General features: G+C 41.6%; 1 protein-coding gene across 2 annotated transcripts; it reads right to left on the bottom strand.

The window, feature by feature from the left end:
* Nucleotides 1-4,752: 4,752 nt before the first annotated feature.
* LOC124232054 (T-complex protein 11 X-linked protein 2-like) lies at nucleotides 4,753-21,738 on the bottom strand. 2 transcript variants are annotated; one of them, XM_046649035.1, is made up of 11 exons: nucleotides 21,609-21,738; nucleotides 21,284-21,427; nucleotides 19,160-19,292; nucleotides 10,292-10,412; nucleotides 9,310-9,530; nucleotides 8,412-8,548; nucleotides 7,945-8,162; nucleotides 7,665-7,846; nucleotides 6,754-6,917; nucleotides 5,752-5,900; nucleotides 4,753-4,865 (listed from the first exon to the last, which is right to left on the bottom strand). In XM_046649035.1, exons 2-11 carry the CDS (start codon nucleotides 21,408-21,410, stop codon nucleotides 4,860-4,862), a joined length of 1,458 nt encoding a protein of 485 aa, XP_046504991.1. In that variant the 5' UTR covers nucleotides 21,411-21,427; nucleotides 21,609-21,738; the 3' UTR covers nucleotides 4,753-4,859. The 2 variants fall into 2 exon arrangements, with proteins under 2 accessions (XP_046504991.1, XP_046504990.1); XM_046649034.1 differs by lacking the exon at nucleotides 4,753-4,865 and having other exon boundaries at nucleotides 5,436-5,900.
* Between the last annotated feature and the right edge of the window lie 488 nt (nucleotides 21,739-22,226).

Raw genomic sequence — 22,226 nt, 5'->3', positions numbered from 1 at the left:
TTGGTTGTGATGTTTCCTCCCAGGATCTGACTTAGAAGATCATGCTGACTTTCACATTTAAGGTGGCTTGTCAGCTAGCCCTGAAGGCCCAGAAGTCCAGGGCAATGAGCACTCTGCAGCTGGAGACTTGCAACCAAATCTTCCAAACCAGTGCTGAACACTCAAGTTTGCATGAAGAAATCAGCAATACGTAGACTCCAGTCACCAAGACTTTCTATCTTCCCTCTAGCTCTGGGATTCAAGGTCTTGGGGTGAGGTTGCATGCAAAGTAAGTCTTCTCACACTTCCAGACAGCTTGCCTTTCAGATAAACTGTCCTCTAACTACTTACCCCACTGCTGAGTTTCTTGCCTTGGGAAGACAACTGCCACTCCAGCATAAGATAGACAATTGTCAGCCACAGTGCTGTACTCCCTTTGCTTGCTAGGCTTATCCCAGGGCTAAGCCACGATGGGGCCATAGGGAACACAGCTCACAGAGGAGCCCCTGCAAATGCAGATTAGTAGTTGCCAAGGATGAGGGCAACAGGGAATTGGGACTGACAGCTAATAGGTACCGGGTTTCTCTTCAGGATAATGGAGATGTTCTTGAATTAGATTGTGGTGATGATTGTACAACATAATGACTATACTGATGACCTTTGAATTGTATGTTTCAAAATGGAGAATTTTATGTTTGTGAAGTATATCTCAGTGAAAAATATAACAGGAGGGATTGACTTGCACAGCAGAGAAAGCCTGCATCATTTTAGAGAATACCTCAATTGTCACAGACTTTTGGTAGAAGTATGGATGTTAAAGGCACTGCTGGTGAGGGCTCAGAAGGAAACAGGGAATATGTTTTTGGAAACTAGAGGAAAGGGTCAACTTGTTATAAAGTGGTAGAAAGCTTAGCTCAGTTGTGTCCGATATTTGTGTAGAAAGCAGAACTTGTAAGGGATGAACTTGATAATTTATTTGAGGAGGATTCCAAGTAAAACTGCTGAAGGTGTGGCTTGATTTCTTCTTGCTGCTTTTAGTAAAAAGACAAGAGGAAAGACATAATTTGAGGAAAGAACTGTTAGACATAAAGGAACCAGGACTTCATAATTTGGGAAATTTTCAGCCTATTCAGATTACAAAAGATACAGTATGCCCTAAAGGGAAAGCCAAGGGTGTGGCTGGACACCCTTTTGCTAGAGCTTCGGGAGGATGAAAAGATCAGAATATTCACTCACACAGAGGGCTCTTTGAGGAGATTAAACATGTGACTCATGGATCCCCTCGAGCATCTCAGCAGAATCCAGGAATAGAGATAGGATTATCCAGGAAAGATCTGTGAAAGATCCTCCAGTCAAATGGGGTCCTTGACTCATACACAGTAGACTCACAAGCATTTCGAGAATGTTCTATCAGCAGGAACACTGCCAACTTCAAGTGAATGAGACAGAGAGAAAATCAAATAAAAGGCGGCTGTGGGACTCCTAAAATTCTACAGGTAGGACACAGGCTGATAAAAGTACTCAGCCGCAAACATTCACCATCCTCCAAGAAAAATGGAGGGTGACTCTGCGGACAGAGTCTTGGGTGTAAAGGGTGGAGCCTCAGGTGCAGAGGGCAAAACCTCCAGCCACAGAGGATTATTCCCAGGCCTTGAAGCCTAATGGAATTTGCCTGGTTGGATTTCAAGATTACTTGGAGCTGAAACTCTTTTCTTCATTTTCTCCCATTTGCAGTGGGAATGTCAGTAACTATTATCCTTTGCTTATTCCACCACTGCAATTTGGGAGGAACTAATTTTTTTTCTAGTCCACAGGTCTACTTATGGAGAGAAATTCTGCCCCAGGGAGGATCCTACCCGGTTTCTTGCAGACCTGATAAAATGATTTACAGATGAGATTTTGGGCTTGAATTGATATGCCACGTGTTGAGATTTGGGGACTATTGAGACGGGGTGAGTGTATTTTGCGTGTAGGATGGATATAAATCCTTGGGGGTCAGAAGGCAGACTATAGTAAGCTGACAAATGGCCTCCAAGGATATTCATGTCCTGGTCCCTGGAACCTGTGAATGTAATCTTACTTGGCAAAAAGGACTTTGCAGATGGGATTAGGTTAAGGGTCTTGAGAAGGGGAGATTATCCTGGTGGGCAGTAAATGAAATAATAAGTGTTCTTATTAAGAGGAAGGGAGAGGGAGATTTCACGCAGAAGAAAAAGGCAACACAATGACTGAAGCAAGAAGCTATGCTGCTGGTTTGGAGGATGGAGGAGCCAAGGAATACAAGAATGCAGCACTCGAAGTAGAAAAGGCAAGTCAACCAATTTTCCCCTAGAGCTGCCAGAGGGAGGGTGGCCCTGCCAATACCTTTGTTTTGACCCAGTAAAGGTGATTTTGAACTTGACTTCCAGGACTACAAGAGAATAAAAGCAGGTTGTTTTAAGCCACCAAGTTTGAGGCCATTTGTTACAGCAGCCATAAGAAAACAACAGAGGTATCTTTAGAGATCATCTAGTCCAGTGGTTTTCAAACAATCCTCAAAACTACTTGTTCCAGCTCTGCTTTAACCGAAGCTGTTCAGTTTTTATCTCACTCATGGCCTTATGGAAATATTTCATTTTTAAAAAAAATGACTGGACAGGATTAAACAATAAAATCACTGATTTATTCCAATACACAATTTTACAGATGAAAAATAAAATCCCAGAAAAGTGAAAAGATTTTCCCTTACTCAGCCAGAGAAGACAAACAGAAAACAGGTTTAACTCCCAATTAGAGCTTCTTGTGCCACAGTGCACTAACACTGGAGATAAACTGTGGAGGAATAAATGAAATCATATAGAGAGAGAGATTAAAAGAGTGCCTGGCACACATGTGCTCATAAACATTATCTATTATTATAATACGTCCTTGCGTTTGCATAGAATATCTTTGGAAGGATACACAAAAATCTGGCAACACTGCTTTCCTCTGGGTAGGGAAATGAGACATAGGGGTAGGGAAGAAACTGACTTTTCACCATATATCTTTTTTAATCATGTGCATGTACTACCAATTTATATATATTCTTTTTTTCCCCCTAAACGGTGAGCAGGACTGAATGGAGCTGCTTTTCCTTGTTTAGGATTAAGATTCCTATCTGATGCGGGGTCGGTGAGCCGAGGAGTCGAAAGAAAGATTTCTTGGACTCTCAAGATCTGGCAGTAGTGCTCTTTTATTTAGAGAATAGAATAGCATGGGGACAGGACCCACGGGCAGTCAGAGCTCCTGCTGCCGCTGCTGCTGCTGCCCCCGCTGGCATGGGGACAGGACCCATGGGCAGGCAGAGCTGCTGCGTGGGGACAGGACCCACGGGCAGTCAGAGCTCCTGCTGCTGCCCCAAGTTGAGGGTTAGGGCTAATTTTATAAGGCATGGGTATGTCAATCATTTCTTTACAAGACAAAGGAAAGAACATGAAAAAAAGTTAAAATGGTATCAGTGCAGGTGGGGTCTGGTCGTTGGGTGATCCCATGACTTTTAGACAAGAATCAAATCGGATTAAGTAAAGGTCAGAAGCCACCACCCTAAGTCAGTTACATGAGCTTGCCAGACAGCAACCAACTTAAGTTCTTGCCTTCCCCATTAAGAGTTTCTAGGGATCAGGTCATCTCTCTTCTTCTTCCTGGTACAGAGAGGGAGGCACCTTTTACAGATATTTACCTTACAAATGTAAATGTGTCCCAACAAGGGCAAGTTCCATTCCCCAGAGCCTCCTTCCCTGTCCCTGTTATCAAAAGCAATCAGCCCCAAACAGTCCCGATGCCAAAGAGACACATCCTGGGGTAGCCAATTTCAGGTCCCTACAGGGTCATCCCCCCTTCCTTCACAAACGCAAATGTCTCTCAAAAGGGCAAGCAAAATTCCAGTCCTCGGAGCCTGCTTCTCATCTGCAGTTTTAAAAGTAACCAGCCTAAAAATCCTCATCATAAACCGTTTTAAAATTAAGCAGCCTAAAAATCCTCATCACTATCGTCTCTATGTGGAGATAGAGAGCCAACTCAGAATCTCGAAGAAATCAATCATGCCAAACTTCAATTATAAAGTAGAAAGTAAATTTTCATTTCGTCCAATGTCTGTATCCACCACCTGCTCAGTCATCTCCACAGGGGTTCCTTCAGAGCACATTTTTCTATAAGATAATCAGGCTTCCAAAATTAAGATTTAAAAAAAAAATTGTGTTAATATTGGCAATCAGATTAGAAAATTCAACTAGACAAATTTCGCTGCCTGTTTATTCAATACACCACATTCACCAGCCTTGGTCTCTTTCCTGAAACTATCTAAATCACAAGATTAAAACCCTTGAATGATCCATTCCCCAGTTTCTCTGTGTACCCTACATCCGGCCAAAGTAAAAGTATCACTCTATTCACCTAGCTGTGTCAACCACCTGGGATCCACCCTCTAAAGAAATTGTCCTGGGACAAAGGAAACTCAAATCCGATCTGTTACTCTTCTTGGGTTAAGTAAATTATACTTAGCTCTTCTCATCCCCTGAAATGGTGAGGACATTTTTTTTCACCCAGCTATAATATTCCTTAAGTAAATTTCTCTTTTCTCCTGTCCATTCCAAACAAGTTCAAATCCAAACTGACATTTTCCCTAATTTCTTAGGTTGCGGTTGGTCTATTGCAGTTGGCTTGAGAAGGAGTGGAAGAATCTCTACAGTCTCAGAAAACAAGCCCGGGTTCTCGTGTACCCAGAACATCTGTCATTCGTGATGCCGACAGAGCTGAAAATCATAATCTGGCAGTTAGAATTCCAGACTGCAAGTGGGAAGAAGTATGGTGGCTGCCCCACCCTTGAACACCTACATAACTTCTGTCAAGAATCACGGGATGCTCTAAACCTAGAAATATGAAAACAGAGAATCGTTCAGCTATAGAACAGGACCAAGGATGAACTTGACATGAGTCGGCCACTGACCTAACGGCTCGGATTTGGTGTCACTATCAGGGACTCCAACCCTGACCCCCAAGATCACTTGAGAGGGAGAGGGAAAACAATCCCATGGAGGCTGAGAACTGTTCTCAACTCAGTGCTTGTTAGCAGACAATGTGGACTTTCATCCGGTCCCCAGTTTTCATACTGTTTATGCCACACACCAGAAAAGGAGATGGGGGCTCTTACTACTGCTGCATCCTCCAAAATTACGGAAAGATTTGGTACAGGAAGTTGGATTCTGTGTCTTCTCTTGATCTATAACTCATTGAATTTCTGACTTCCAGAAGCCCTCATGCTCACACTCTGGGTAACACTACAAAGTTTTTATAGGCCTCACGGAAATGATTTTCCATTGGGGAAAATAATGCTAGCACTTGATGCCTGCCCAAGCCAGAATACTGAAGAATGATCAGCCAGGGAAGTGAAAACTGAGGGCTCACGGGCTTCACAGCTAGTTAAGGATAATGCCACAGAAGCTGGATTCAGTTGCAGCACAGAAGGAACTGAGGTTTGCTTGCAGCTCAGAAGTTTATTAACGAAGGGGATTGGGCCAGTTGGTGTTTACATGCTTGAACGCTGAAGCCATGTGTTCTGGCTGTAGTTAGGAAGAGGACTGGTTGCTCTGCTGGCCATAGGTGACGTCATCCCAGGAACAGGCTGAGCCCTCTCTCTTGGGTCCTTGTTGCCACAGCTGGGGTCCAGCATTATCAGAGACATTCCACTTCTGTTTCTCCTGCCTGAGCCGGAGGGATGATATTTTTTAGGATTTCAGCATAGTAGGGGCTAAATACCTGCTGATTGTGACGCATCAGATTGACAAACTTCCAGCCCAGGTCTGCCAACTCCCCCTTGATGAGAATAAGGCCTCCAGGGAAGTCTAGCAGAGATTCCTGCATGCCACGGACCAAACAGCATTTGAGAAACAAACGGATCCGCTGATCTGTGAGCAAGCAAAAACAATGAAAAGAGGAAGATCAAAGAGGTTTCAGGAGAAATTCACATTGCCCTTTGCACTCTCTGCTCATCAAAGTTTAAGTTAACTGAGATACTCACTGACCAACCCACTCATTTGGGTAAATCGTATAAATGAGGTTTGTTCCTTGTGTTTTGGAAGAGCGAATGCTGTCAAGCTCCCAAAGACAGTGCACGATCAAAAGATGTTGAGCTAGCAAATTTCTGGCTGTTCATAAGATTACGTGGCTCCAAGTGAGCTCCTGGTGTGCATCTGACCTAACAAGAGGATCCTAGACACTGTACCTGAAATTCCAAGGGCACACATTGCAGCCAGTATGCCAAGTTCAGGCCCACACACCCAAATCTGACCATGTTAAGATGCAAAAGTTAGAAGCAAGCTGGCCAAGTTCACTGCTTCCCCTCCAGCATGGAACACGTTCTACAGTCTAAGACAGCATCAGTTCCTTGGAGAGGAGTAGGGGCCTGCGTGGTAACTTAAAGCATGGCATAGAGACAGGGTTTCCCAACATAGGTCTTGGACTACAAGTAGAGAATGATCAGGGGTGACTCAGTAGGGTTGGTGGGACAGTATCTCACACCTGCAAGTTATATATCCTAGCTGCAGATCCACCTTAAAACCATACATTCACTCTTCAAACTGGAAGAAATCTACTTCAACCCTGCACGTTATAGATAAGGAAACTAAAGCCAAAACGTTTTCCCAATGGTCATGCTTTTCCATTTTTAAATGGTTCTGTAACTGACTTTCAGGGTTGAGGCTACCTGCGCACCCTCCAAATTCTTGCCATCCCTCCCCACCACCACCATGAGACTCTTACCAACGATGGTACGAACACGGTTCTCCTTCTTGGCGATGTTCTGGAGTTGGCCTGTAAGAGATGCTGTGTTTTTGCTGCTCAGGGCAGAGAGACCCATGCTTTTGAGGCCTTGTTGGATTTCCAGAGACACTTGTTCACTCACACTCAGCATAGCCTCTTCAGGCCTGGAAATGAAGGACAGAAAGCAAAGTGGCCCTGGCAGAAGGGCAAAGCCAGAGAGCCCCGGAGCAGAAGCCAGATCCACTCAAAGGCGAATTTCAGCTCCCCACCAGGATTAAACAACAGGACCCAGTGTGTAGGTGAAATACCTTCATAGCTACCCTCAAGGTTCCAGCTAATTCGTGCATACAGTACTATATTCTGCTTCAAAGAACACAAGACAAACTGGACAAGGGTTCAGCTCCATCCTTGGACCCATTCAGTACTCTTTAGTCCCATAAATTTGATCTAAATATTGTTTTAAGATTTCCTTGGGTATTTTCCATGGCTTTTTTTCCTACCTTGCCAATTAAATTGAAAATACATTGAGACTTGGACTTCTAAATCCTCTTTTTACTTTGGTTGTGGTGCCCTGCATACAGCGAATGATCAATCGGTTACCGACCAACGGATCACTTTCCAGTTATACATACACAAATCAGTCACCCATTCAAGTACATAAGGACCCATTCTTAGCAAACATAATGAATCGTTTGTAGCAAACTAGCCACACTCTGCTCTTTGGAAAGAAGTTTTGTTTTTTCTATCCCAAGCCTCAATAGAACTTATCACAAGACATCAGCAATCTTTGCAGATCGTTCCCAAAGTCCTTTGTGTGGTTTGTGATGAAGTAGAAGCCATACTACATTACCTGCCTGTGTGCCAAAGACCACATACTAGTTTCAACTTTAAGAAAGATCTATGAAGCTTACCTGGAGTTAAATTCCTCTGTCAGGGCCTTGGTTATGCATTTCAGTTTATCCACAAATTCAGGTGAGTTGAATAAAACATTACCAGAGAAACTTCTGGCCACTAGCAAGACTGAGGTCAGGATGGTTAACTGGCGCAACTGGGACTCCATCTCCTGCAGCCGGATTCTGTCCATCAGCAAAGTCTGGTGAAGCACGGAAGAGCAGGTTGCCAGGAGAAAAGGGTTCTAGTGAAGTTGTTGAAAACAAAACCAAAAGGCAATGCTCTAACACACATTCCTACCTCAGGGAATTCTTCATTGTCAGAATCCGAGAGAAGAAGGTTCAGGTAACCCTGGTATAGCACCATTGTGGGACTGGGGAGCTCCGAGTTGTCAGCTGCCCAATTTGGAAGTGCACAGGCCATAGTGGAGGAGCCGGGAGAGTCAGGAGAACTCGAAGATGGTGGAGTGACGTCTGCTGCTGCTTTGGTTAGCCATTTTGTGGTGCATTCAAGGAGATCTATGACATAGAAGGGAACATGTGAGTATCTTCAAACTCCAAGACTCCAAGAGGAAGGCTTTAAGATACTCTCTAGGTCAATAAAGAAGTGATTTTCTAGGTCTTTCTGTCTTAGAGAAACGCTCCTTCTCCCTATCCCTTACCCAAGGAAGAAATTTTCTAAGCAGAAAATACAAAATACTCTATCACTGTAAGAAGGCAGATCCAAGGTCAAATCTTCCCTCTCCTGCCTTTAAATTTTAAACCTACTGGGCTGCCTGTCGAGGAGCTCCTGGAATTTAGCTCGTTCATACTGGACGGAATGTTCCTTCAGGTAAGGTCGAAGACTCCGGATGGTATAGTTTACCATGTCCATTTTCATCAGGCCCACAACATGGAAGATACCCCTGTCATAGAGAGAAATCAAATATTTACACTATGAAAGGAAATCTGGTGCAGAGGGGTGGAAGCCAAGCGAGGAGTCCTAAAATTGTTGACTTTAGAGTGAAAAGGGGCCTTAAAAACAACAACCCTACTTCGATTTACAAATAAAGACACAGTAGCCAGGGACCCAAGGCCACAGAGTGAGCTGCTGGCAAAGCTACGGACAGAGACATCTTCTGCCTTTTTAGCTACCAGTCCAGAGCTCTTTCCACCGTAGCCACTCTGTCTTCTCAGCAAAAAGGGTAGTCAGTGGAAGGAAAATGACCAAAGTCCCAACGACTATCTGTAGGTAGTTGGAATGATGGTGATTGAATTTCTAAATCATTGGGCATATCACTTTACCTTTCTGGGTCTTGGTTCTTCTAACTGGGAAACAGAGATAATCCTCATTCATGTCCCCTCACAGGGTTTGAGTTAGGACACGTAGGAGAACATCTGGAAAAGGGCTGTTTGGAATCTCTAGAAGAAAGAATTACTGTGCTCTAATGTCTTAACAGCATTTCTTAATAGGGGTCCAAATGACCTAAAGATCATCAGACAGGCCCTGAGAGACTGTCCTCAGAAAATAAAAGCCACTAGTCCAGGGAGGAAGAAAAGAGGTATTAGTCAGTTTTTCAGCACAGAAGAGCTAGACAAGGCAGGGGCTCTAACACAGTATCTGGCCCCGAGTTTTTTGGCACCATGTCTAAGGCAGATTTCAGGGACAGTACATTTAGTTTCTCACCTCAGTAACTGCACAGGATCTGTTATGCTCTTTAGTTTGCGCACTGCTTCATCTCGGGCTGGTGCACATAGCAGGGCCATCAAATTAAGAATGTAGTTAGAGAGATGAGGGACATCCAGGGCCCCATGTTCTGCTTCCTGCTTGAGGAGATCCATGTCCAGAGCTTCTTCCACCTCATTTCTTAGGCGGTTCTGGCGTGGTAATAGCAGTGATAGCAAGATCTTCCCAGAAAAGAAAATCAATAGAGCCAAGCTGTTTAGAACCTCAAACATTCCCCAATAAACAACCCTCTTAAGACAAAGGTATCCCAGCCTGTGTCTTTCTGGGGGTCCAGAAACTAGGTCTCTAAATTTCTTACAGAGAATATTTATTATCTCTCTCGGTTTAGGGGCCAAATATAATTCAAGGCTTCATTGGAATCAGTAATAACAGTAGTGCCGTATTATTTTCTGAGCAGAATGAGATAAAGGTATGAATAAAAACAAGAGTGTGATAAAGGAAGTGGAGGATATAAAAACATAAAATTAAAACAATATATAAAATATAAAAGACACCACCACAAGGTGATGAGACAAGCTTAATAAGGGATAAGGACATCTTTAGACTTTTACTTCAAAGGGAAATGATGAAATAGGAAAAGCAACCATTAAGGGTCACTTAAAACAGCCTTTTGACTCGAAAGTATAAGTTCCTTGTGGGCAAGGGCTCTCTTATGCATCTATGTGCTTCTGAAACACATGAAACATAGTGAGGATTCAGTGAAAATATTTAATTGAACGATAAACCATGTTGTTATAACAAGATCCCAACTTTCAAGCTTCTTCTCATACAAATAAAACGGAAGCTTCTCCATATTATCTATTTAAGGAGTGGGCCATGTTCAGAAAGGAAGTATGCTACTTAGGATATTGGTAGCCATCAAGAACCCAAAGGTCTGAGATGCCCAGAAACACCATCTACAAACGGGAGGTTGGTTACTCACCTCCTTAACTTCTTTTAGAAGTTTAAGAGCACACGTGAAGTCAGGGGGAGTACTCAATAGCTGCTCTTTCAGATGGTCCCAAAAAGCTTTGTACACTGTGTCCACGAACCTGCCTTCCAGACTATAAGAAGGTTAAATGAGCAAATTGCTCTTTACCATGAGAACTGATATAGGATCATAATCTCCTAAATCCCAAACAGCATTTAAGATCATCAAAGACCATTAGATTGACAAGCCAGGAGCTGTGTTTAAACATGAGCAGAGTTGAATAAACTGAGTTTAGTCTCGGATACGAAGGCATTGGCCAAATCTTCTCAGAAGGGTACCTCATGGTTCCAGAAAAGCTCTCCTCCGGCAGTAGGAAGAACCATGAACTAGGGGTTGAGCCCCTGAGTCCTAGCCTTGGTTCTGCACCCTACCTAAATGTGTGCCTTTAGTCCATAGACTTAGACTTTTGAACTAGGTGATCTTTTCCCTTCAGTCTTGAAATCCAGGAAAGGATTTTTCTTTTTGGTAACGTGCACCCATCTTAAAAGTTTTACATGGACCATAAACTCAGCAAGCTGAAACTGAATTCATAATCTTCCCCTTTTAAACTTGTTCCTTGTTCTTGCAAACCAGAAAGCTTAGCCCTTTTCCTCTTAAAAAATACAACAGTGAAGGGTGATGTCAGCATCATGGTGGAGTGAGCTTTCCTGGGACTCTCTCCCCTCTAACATATAACAAAAAGGAGCAGCCACATTCCAACGGGAAATATCGTAATAGCACAGGAATCCTTGGAGAGTCACAGCAGCCAAACGACGGAGGGCAGAGAGGCTGGAATCCCCCTCGGAGGAGCTGGAATGGGGTAAGAGAGAACTTTTCTCCCTCCTCTAAAGACTGGGATTGCTGCCGCGGGAGGATCCATGAGGGAAGGAGTGGGGGATGGGTTGTGTGACCGTAGGATCACCCAGGACTCCCTAGCGCCCTTGCAGCCTAGAGGGAAGCCCTCTATTGGGCAAAAGCCTTCATGTGGGGTGACCTCATCAAGCCAGGAAGCCAGGAGACCAGACCAGACAGGGCGAGCTGATCCAGAAACCGGGCACTGCCTGCTAGAGAAAATGGCCCCCTCCCCTCACCCACGCTGTGCCACACCATCTCACCTGAAGGGAGGGGGGGGCTCAAAATATACGACTCTCGACCCCCACCCAGTGGCGATAGGCTGTAATGGCAACCACATAATATCACAATGGGAAAAACACGTAGCTCCAGCATCAAGCGGTTCATCAAAACTCCAGACCAGAGAGAAAACAAAGACACAGAATTCTGTCCTGAAGACTCAGAAATGAGTAAACTAAACGACAATGAATTCAGAAGAGCTATCGTCAAAAAACTCGAGGTAAAAGTGAATACAGAGAAACAATTCAATGAGTTCAGGAGCTACTTCACAAAAGAGATTGAAACTGTAAAGAAGAATCAATCAGAAATACTAGAGATGAAAGACAAAACAGAAGCGAGAAAACAAGATACAGATTCGCTGAATGCTGATGTGGACGCCATAGAGGAGCAAGTCAGCACCATCGAAGACAGACATCTTGAATTGCTCCAGACAGAGGAGGAGAGAGAACTGAGACTGAAAAGAAATGAAGAAAGTCTCTGAGAAATATCTGACTCAATGAGGAAATGCAACATAAGAATTACAGGTATCCCCAGAAGGTGAAGAGAAGAAAATGGAGCAGAAAGCATGCTCAAAGAAATAATAGCAGAGAACTTCCCAAATCTAGGGAATCAGAGAGAAATATGTGTGGAGGAAGCTTTCAGCCCTCCTAGATTTATCAATGTAAAAAGACTTACTGCAAGGCATATAGTAGTAAAACTGGCAAAAATGAATGACAAAGAAAGAATACTCAGGGCAGCAAGGCAGAAGAAAATAACCTACAAAGGAACCTCTCTCCGACTTTCAGCAGATTTCTCTGCAGAAACCTTACAAGCTAGGAGAGAATGGAATGACATATTCAAAACTTTAAAAGATAAAAATCTTCAGCCAAGAATACTCTATCCAGCAAAAATATCCTTCAGATATGAGGGAGAAATTAAAACTTTCCCAGACAAACAAAAGCTATGGGACTTCATTGCCATGAGACCCCCCTCCCCCACAAGAAATTCTCAAGAAGGTCCTCATACCTGAAAACAGAAAAAAAGGGAGAAAGGGGTCACAAAACACAGAGTAGGGAGACACATAGAATCAGAATAGGATAGCAAATATTCAACTATAGCATTAGGATAAAGGGAAGGAAAACACCAAAAACAAAGACAACCTTGTCACTTTAATCACCAACTCACAACACAAATTGAAATAAGATAGGGGAATTCTAACTTAGGAGGGGAGGAGGAAAGGAACTGAATCAGTTGAGAGTAAGGAAATAAGAAGGCATCAGAAGATGGACTATGGTATGCATGACATTCTGAATACAAACTTCAGGGTAGCCACTTAACTAAAAAGCAGAACAGAGACACAAAAAGTAAATAAGGAAAAAACTAAGAAACACAGAATAAGAAACTGCAGAAATCAATGGGTACACCAAAACACACAGGACAAGAAACAAAGGAAATGCAGGAAAACCAGAGAACGAGTGACAGAACGACAGCATTAAGTCCTCATACATCAATAATCACCCTCAACGTAAAAGGATCAAACTCTCCAGTAAAAAGACACAGAGCGGAAAGATGGAGTAAAGAACAAGATCCAATAATTTGTTGCCTCCAGGAAACACATCTCAGCTCCAATGACAAATACAGGCTCAGAGTGAAGGGGTGGAAGATGATACTCCCAGCTAGTGGCAAACAAAAGAAAGCAGGTGTTGCAATGCTTATATCAGAAAAAGTAGATTACAAGATAAGGCAGGTAAAGAGAGACAAAGAGGGGCAACATATAATGATCAAAGGGAACTACCAATCCACTCTCCATTGCTATGTCTTTCTTTCTCATTGTTTTTATCTTCTACTTATGAGTGAGATCGTAAGGTATTTGACTTTCTCCCGCTGAATAATTTCACTCAGCATAATACCCTTAAGGACCATCCATGTTGTCACAAATGGCCGGATTTCATCATTTCTTATGGCTGAGTAGTATGCCAAAGGGACACTACATCAAGAAGTAATAATGCTTACAAATATCTATGCACCCAACACAGGAGCACCAAAGTTCATAAAGCAACTATTAACAAACCTAAAAGAAGATATCAAAAATAACACAATAATAGTAGAGGACCTCAACACCTCACTCACACCGTTGGACAGATCATCCAGACAGAAAATCAACAAGGAAACAGTGGAATTAAACAAAAAGCTAAAACAGTTGAACATAATGGACATATATAGAACACTCCATCCAAAAACAGCAGAATACACATTCTTCTCCAGTGCACACGGAACATTCTCAAGGACAGACCATATGTTGGGAAATAAGGCAAGCCTCTACAAATTTAAAAAAATTGAAATAATAACAAGCATCTTCTCTGATCATAATACTATAAAGCTACAAGTTAATTACAAGAAAAAAGCTGAGAAAAGGACAAAGATGTGGAGACTAAACAATATGCTATTGAACAAGCAATGGATCATTGAACAAATTAAAGAAGAAATCAAAAAATATCTGGAGACAAATGAAAATGATAGCATGCCATACCAACTCATATGGGATGCAGCAAAAGCTGTATTAAGAGAGAAATTCATCACAATACAAGCACACCTTAACAAACAAGAAAAATCCCAAATAAGCAATCTCAAATTACACCTAACTGAATTAGAAAAAGAAGAACCAACATAGCCCAAAGTCAGCAGATGAGAAATAGTAAAACTCAGAGCAGAAATAAATGCTATTTAAACAAAAAAGGCAGTAGAAAGGATCAATGAAACAAAGAGCTGGTTCTTTGAGAAGATAAATAAAATTGACAAACCCCTAGCCAGACTAACAAAGAAAAAAAGAGAGAAAGCTCAAATAAGCAAAATCAGAAATGAAAGAGGAGAAATAACAAGACTCCACAGAAATGCAATGGATTCTAAGAGAATACTATGAAAAACTATATGCCAACAAAATGGATAACCTAGAGGAAATGGATAAATTCTTAAACTCTTACAACCTCCCAAAGCTAAGTCAAGAAGAAAACAGACAACCTGAACAGACCAATCACAAGGAAAGAGATTGAAACAGCAATCAAAAGCATCCCAAAGAATAAAACCCCAGGACCAGATGGCTTTCCTGGGGAATTCTACCAAACTCTCAGAGAGGATTTAATACCTATCCTTTTCAAGCTATTCCAAAAAATTAGGGAGGATGGAACACGTCCTAACACATTTTACGAGACCAACATCACGTTGATACCAAAGCCTGACAAGGACAGCACAAAAAAGGAGGACTACAGGCCAATATCACTGATGAACACAGATGCAAAAATTCTCAACAAAATTTTGGCAACCTGAATTCAGCAATACATCAAAGGATCATACATCATGATCAAGTGGGATTCATACCAGGGACACAGGGATGGTTCAACATCTGCAAATCAATCCGTGTGATACACCACATCAACAAATTGAGGATTAAAAACCACATGATCATCTCAATAGAAGCAGAGAAAGCATTTGACAAGATCCAACAGCCATTTATGATAAAAAGTCTTAACAAAATGGGGATAGAAGGAAATTACCTCAACATAATAAAGGCCATATATGACAAACCCACAGCCAACATCATACTCAATGGGCTAAAACTGAGTGCCATCCCCCTGAGAACAGCAATGAAACAAGGGTGCCCTCTATCACCACTCTTATTCAGCATAGTACTGGAGGTTTGGGCCAGAGCAATTAGGCAAGAAAAAGGAATAAAAGGAATCCAAATAGGGAGCGAAGAAGTGAAACTCTCACTGTTTGCAGATGACATGATCTTATATATTTGGAAAACCACAAAAAATCCATTGGAAAATGATTAGAAATAATCAACAACTACAGCAGAGTTGCAGGGTATAAAATCAACTTACATAAATCAGTAGCATTTCTGTAGTCTAATAACGAACTAACAGAAAAAGAACTCAGGAACACAAAACCATTCAAAATCGCAACAAAAAGAATAAAATACCTTGGGGTGAATTTAACTAAGGAAGTGAAAGACCTACACTACGAAAACTACAAGACTTTCCTGAAAGAAATTGATGACGACCTAAAGAGATGGAAAGACATTCCATGCAGGTGGATTGGAAGAATAAACATAGTTAAAATGTCCCTTCTACCTAAAGCAACCTACAGATTCAATGCTACCCAATAAGATTCCCAATGACATTCTTTACAGAAATAGAACAAAGAATCCTAAAATTCATATGGGGCAACAAATGACCCCGAATTGCTACAGCAATCCTCAGAAAAAAGGACAAAGCTGGAGGCATCACAATCCCTGACTTCAAAACATACTACAAAGCTACAGTAATCAAAACAGCATGGTATTGGTACAAAAATAGGTGCACAGATCAATGGAACAGAATTGAAAGCCCAGAAATAAAACCACACATCTATAGACAGCTAATCTTCGACAAAGGAGCTGAGGGCCTACAATGGAGAAGAGAAAGTCTCTTCAACAAAGGGTGCTGGGAAAACTGGACAGCCACATGTAAAAGAATGAAAATTGACCATTCTTTTTTACCATCCAGAAGAATAAACTCAAAATGGATCAAAGACCTAAAGGTAAGACCTGAAACCATAAGGCTTCTACAAGAAAACACAGGGAGTACACTCTTTGACATCAGTATTAAAAGGATCTTTTCAGACACCATGTCTTCTCAGACAAGGGAAACAATAGAAAGAATAAACAAATGGGACTTCATCAGACTGAAGAACTTCTTCAAGGCAAGGGAAAACAGGATGGAAACAGAAAAACATCCCACTAATTGGGAAAAGATATTTGCAAGTCGTATATCTGACAAAGGGTTAATCTCCATAATATATAAAAAGCTCACACAACTCAACAACGAAAAACCGAACCACTGGATCAAAATATGGGCAGGAGACATGAACAGACATTTCTCCAAAGAAGATATACGGATGGCCAACAGGCACATGAAAAGATGTCCATCATCACTGATCACCAGGGAAATGCAAATCAAAACTACACTAAGATAGCACCTTACACCCATTAGAATGCAAAAATAACCAAAACAAAAAGGAACAAATGTTGAAGAGCTTGCAGATAAAGAGGAACCCTCATACACTGCTGGTGGGAATGCAAACTCATGCAGCCCCTATGCAAAACAGTATGGAGATTTCTCAAAACATTAAAAAGGGAAATACCATATGACCCAGCCATCCCACTACTGGGTATCTATCCAAAGAACTTGAAATCAGCAATTCCAAAAGTCCCATGCACCCCTATGTTCATCGCAGCATTATTTACAATAGCCAAGACGTGGAAGCAACCTAAGTGCTCATCAACTGATGATTGGATAAAGAAGATATGGTGTATATATATACAATGGAATACTACTCAGCCATAAAAAAGGATAAAATCATCCCATTCACGACAACATGGATGGACTTTGAGGGTATTATGTTAAGTGAAATAAGCCAGATAGAGAAAGACAACCTCTGTATGACTCCACTCATATGTTGAAGTTAATCACGTAGACAAAGAGAACAGATTAGTGGCTACCAGGGGAAAGTGGTAGTGGGGGGTGGGCACAAAGTGAGAAGCGGTGCACTACAACACGGCTGACAAACAATAATGCACAAGTGACATTTCACAAGGTTGTAAACTATCATAATCTCAATAAAAAAATACTATAGTAATGTATGCCTTTGTTAAACATTTTACAAGCAATACAAAGATAAATGAAAAAAACATCAAAGTTCCTCCCTCAACACACCAATCCCACCTGTGAGATGTCACCAACTGTTATTTATCTCGTGTGCACTGGAGACCTTCTTAATCACTTTCCCTCATTCCTTTTATCCACTTGGTCTCCAACTTCCAGAGATTTTGCTTCTTAAACATCTCTGGAATCCATCCCCATCTACCATCACCTCGCACCTGGACTATTGCAATATGCTATTAAATGGCCTTCCTGCCCTGACAAAGTTTTACTACCACAATGCCACATATTCTTACTGAAATCAATTCTTTTTCTAAGATACAAATCTGATGGCACGCCCATTTAAAATCCTTTAGGGGCTCCCCATCACCAGCAGGATACACGGCCTCCAAGATCCTTCATAACCCTATTCTGCCACTTCTCCTACCTTATTGCCTTCCTCCTTCCAACACTCTGTGTTCCAAAAATAGCGATCTGCTTATAATGAATATATAATCACCGTCCACCATTCTATGCCTCTGATACGTCATTTCCATTTCCAGGAGAATCCTTTCCTCGCTAGACCACTTGAAAAGCACCTATTCATACTCCAAGACTCAAGTGTTGTCTTATCAGGAAAGCCTTCCTGAATGCTGAGCACAAACACAGAACTCCATATACTAGATGTGAGAGAATTTATCATTGCACAGTAGCTATCTACTATTTGACAATCTCCCCTACAGAAGCTTCTTGATAGCAAAGCCAGCATCTTACTCATCTATACGTCTCCAGCCTTCAAAATTCTGCCCTCCTCCTAGTAAGTACTCAATAAATATTTGTTGAATAATGATACGAAGATCAGATTTCTCTTAGGAATCTATAGCTGTAATTAGTGTCATTTTATAAGCCCAAGGGGAAAACCAATCATTGATTATCTATAGATAAGACATAACCTCACATTCTGTTTCAACCTCTTTCCCAGTATCCTTTTTGCACTACTACACTAGAATAAGGCTGTTAATAAGAAAACAATGAAAACCAAGCTCTAAATAGTATTATTTCCTCTGCTTCATTTATCTGCCTCTCATCGCGACCACGACCCCCTGCCAATTCAACAGACCTTCACTCTCCAAGCTTCACTTTCTCTGCACCCCTGCCAGCAGAAAAATAAATCTAACTCGGCATCCAAGGACAGCGAAGGCAGTGAGGAAGATGCTAGGAGACCTGTGTTTTGGTGCGAACCTTCTTTAGGGAAGCTGTGCCTGGTATGAGTACCTGTTGGCAACAGGCAAGGGCAAACTAAGGAGTGTGAAGAACAAAAGAAACACTGACAGAGCAAGGTGCTTTAGCAATAGAATCCCTAAAATGGCAAAATAGAAGCATGTAAGGTGGGAAACTAGAAATGCAATACAATATAGGTTTCAACAGAGAAATTTACCCAGTTAACTATTAACAAACCATTAGAAGCAGTCATTTCGTACTTACTGAATGACTCTTATTTAAGCATTGCAATATCAATACAATTAAGAAGAACCAGAGTAAAGTCTGACTTTAGAGGGGCATTATTTATCAATGAGGTTCTGATCTTCGTTTGCAGGATCTTTATTAAGCTGATTATGAAGCAGAAATGCTCCCTGAAATCTCATCCCGTGAAGAGTTGGCAATATCACTATTAGAAAAGTAATCTTTTCATCTGTACCTGTATAACTTGTAGACGATTAAAAGAGTAACTGCTAGGAGCTATTTCCTCCAAAGCTGTCAAAGAAGACCTGAAATTCACTCTGTCTTCCATTGTTAACTGGGATATCGAGAGGAACATTCTGACGATAATTACTTTGGTTTATTTCCTGTGTAAATATAATTTTTCTGCTCTGACTCTTTGGAACTAATAATTACACTGATTACTCCTCTGTTTTATTTGTTGGTACCAGTTAAGACATACTCAAACATTAATTGTATTAATGAAAATGCTTCAAACATGATTAAAAGTCATTTGTGCTATGTGCCTATGTCAGGAGGAGTAAAATGGAAAAAAAAAGGCAAGAGTCTGTACCTGTTGGGAGGTAAAACACTCTCTTCCAAATAGAAATCTTTGTTTACCACGATTTCATGAGCAATGCTAAGCTTGGAAACTTTGCTAATTGTCTCTATCAGCTCTGTGACAGAAAGCACTTCAGGTTGGCGCTCTAGAAAAAAGTATAGCAATCGTCAACAGGGAACCCACACAAATAGAATTTTTCTTTTATTCAGAGATTCACTCAGCCAATTAAGGCCCCCGAATTTAGATTCATCAAATAGATCTTACTCAGACTCACTCAATCATTCCGGTATTTGAGGTCTTCTGAACTCTTTGCCCTTCAACAGCACTAGAAACTTAGAGAAGTCAGGCATGAGGAGAAGAGAAGTTAGTTCACGAAAAGGAAAATGTGAAATTGATTTCAAAACCATTTTTTGGACTGTCAAAGCCATAAGTAAAACACAGCAAAGAAACCATGAATAAGTTGTGGCTTATAAAATAAACATTTATCAAAAAGTTACTGTTTCCGCTATCCTCTTCCTACCTCTGATGAGACAGGAAGATACACAAGAAGAGAGTCTCTTTACAGATAACACCACAAATCCCCCTAGAGGGCTCTAAAGTTGAACCATGCTTCAAGCATGGTTCTCAAATCTGGGGTTTCCACAGACTAATAAAATGTCCAAAAAAGAAGAGTTACTGACAATGATTTGCTGATTTTTATTTTCCCACATATTGACATTAAGGCAAACAAAGAAAACATCCACCTTACCATCACCAAAATAATCACTTAATTTTAAAAGTAGATTTTAACATCCCAAAAGGCAGAAAGTTGGTAAATAAAGTCGGTATACAGTAATCCTTTAAATTGGATCGATTTAACTTTATTTTTAAAAACTTATTACAATATCTTTGTTTTATTTCACTCAAGATTGGTAAGAACTTTTCCATACACTAGCTTGGAATTTGGTAATCACTGTTCTGAGTTCATTATGCAGATTACTTACAGCAGCGATACATCGTAAGCACATAGAGTAGTTATAATTATTTACTTGGTATACGACCAAAACATGCAAGAAAACTATTTCCTCACTCACTTTCAATATAGTTCCATAATTTGTTCAGAGAGAACTATTTATCCCCAAGACATAATAAAACTCACATATAAGGATCCTAAAACTCACCAAGGAGATGGTCTACTTATGTACATTTACTTCTCGTTAAAAAAGTCTTTCAACAAACGTTAGTACCATCAATCGACACCTCCTTTCTACCCTAACTGAAAAGCTACATATGTTAAAATATACCAGCTATATCAAGTCACTAAACCATTTATTTCAGAGACACTGTGAACCAAGACTTGTGCTATTCTATGAACTAGCAGTGACCCTTAGTGGCCACCCGAGGAACATACGTGATTCAACTTAGTATCGTGGTTTCCAACTATTTTTCCCGTCTGTCTTCAAGAGTTTAGATCAAGTCACTACACTTTGACAGATCTTCAGATTGATGTTTGGTTAAGTGCACTGGAGATTATTGTAAGAGAACTGCAATTTGACTTCCCATGAGGTTGGGCTAGTCAAACCAAAACCTCAAATAAATGCCTACCGTAAGGTGTGGAAGAGACCTCATGCCCTTATATATACAGAAAAAGAGTTATTATAGATCTGAAGAATTTTACCCTAGACCAGTGATAATTTTCATGTCAACAAAATACTCCCAGAAAAGGACAGAACACAATTCCAGCACTAGATAATTTGGATTCTCTCAAATCTATCCTAGATCTACCATTTGCAATCTACAAAATCAAAATACAAGAACGTAATCTATTTTCCGTGTTTTGAACTAACTCAAATACTCCCAAGTCTTGTCAAATACAAGTAATTGTGCTTTGTTACCCTCTTTCTCAAGAGCCAAAATGTCTTTTAATCGTACTTGCCAATCAGGGGCCTAGGTCCCATATGTAAAAATTAGAGGGGAAAAAAGACAAGGAAAAGAACAATCCAAAAGAGGAATAGCAGAAGGATGAGAAAGGAAAAATGCAAGGTTGCAAGAGCCTTCTGTGCTCTTTAAAGGCACTTAACCCACAGGCTGTCATTCCTTTAACCTAACTGGTGTCAAGCACTACCCAGGGAAGTGATGGTAGAATTCTAGACCTACCAGGACGGTGGCCATCTGAACAGAAGCTCTTGTTTTCCTGGCTCTGCCCTGGTGTTTTAGGCTTCTGGACCTCACCCTCTGCTTCACTGGAATCACTCTGGAGCACAGTTTCCTCAATGTTGGGCATCTTGATGTTATCTGGAACTGAGGGGGAAAAAAGCAAGCTGTTGGTGGTGTAAGATCTGGCTCTGACCCAGGGATGAGGGGGAGGAAGGCTCTTCAACGGCCACTGTGTGCCTCTTCAACGGCCACTGTGTGCCTTGATGACTGATGCTGCTGCTCCCAGTTGAGGAGGTTAATGACAAAGGTTCAAGGGGCCTCTCACCGGAACAGCTAGGGTCTTCAAACAGCCTTGGGGCAAAGATAACTTGGGACTAACGGGGCTGCCTTTCCTGAAATCAAAGAAGTTTAGCGTTGGGCAAGTAGCAGAGAAAATCAAGGCCGAGAGATGGACGACTTGCCAGAAGGCACCCTGCACATGACTGACCAAGCTGGAAGAGGAAACTTCCTCAAAACTAGGCGTCTTCAACTAGTCGGGAAATGATCCTCTTCCTCCTTAACTTCCACCCCAGACCCGCCTTACGCTATAAAGAGAGCTGGCGGCTGGATTCTGGCAGTAAGAGAACCCCGCGGCTCCCAGGACCCTGATTCCTAACCTCCTTTCCAGTCCTTGACTGGCTGCCCCGCGGCTGCGTCTGTTAGTGAAGCCCCTCTGCCGGTCTAATCTTGTCCTGGGGCATACCATGGCGGAGAAGGCAAGAGGGGGGAATCAACAGGAAGGGGTTGGACAGAACCATGGAGTTGATGAGACTTACCTGGAGCGCACCCCTGCCAAGGCTGCTAGATAGAAGAGTCCAACACCTGAAAACAAAGGCTGGCCAGTCTCCTGGGTAGCAGGACAGGCCATGTGTCCAGGGTATCCTGGGAACCAAGAGAGCAGGAA

This window comes from Equus quagga, unplaced genomic scaffold (assembly GCF_021613505.1).
Source record: "Equus quagga isolate Etosha38 unplaced genomic scaffold, UCLA_HA_Equagga_1.0 HiC_scaffold_192_RagTag, whole genome shotgun sequence".
NCBI lineage: Eukaryota > Metazoa > Chordata > Mammalia > Perissodactyla > Equidae > Equus > Equus quagga.
The sequence above is the reverse complement of the archived record's forward strand: the minus strand, read 5'-3'. Positions and strand labels throughout refer to the sequence as shown.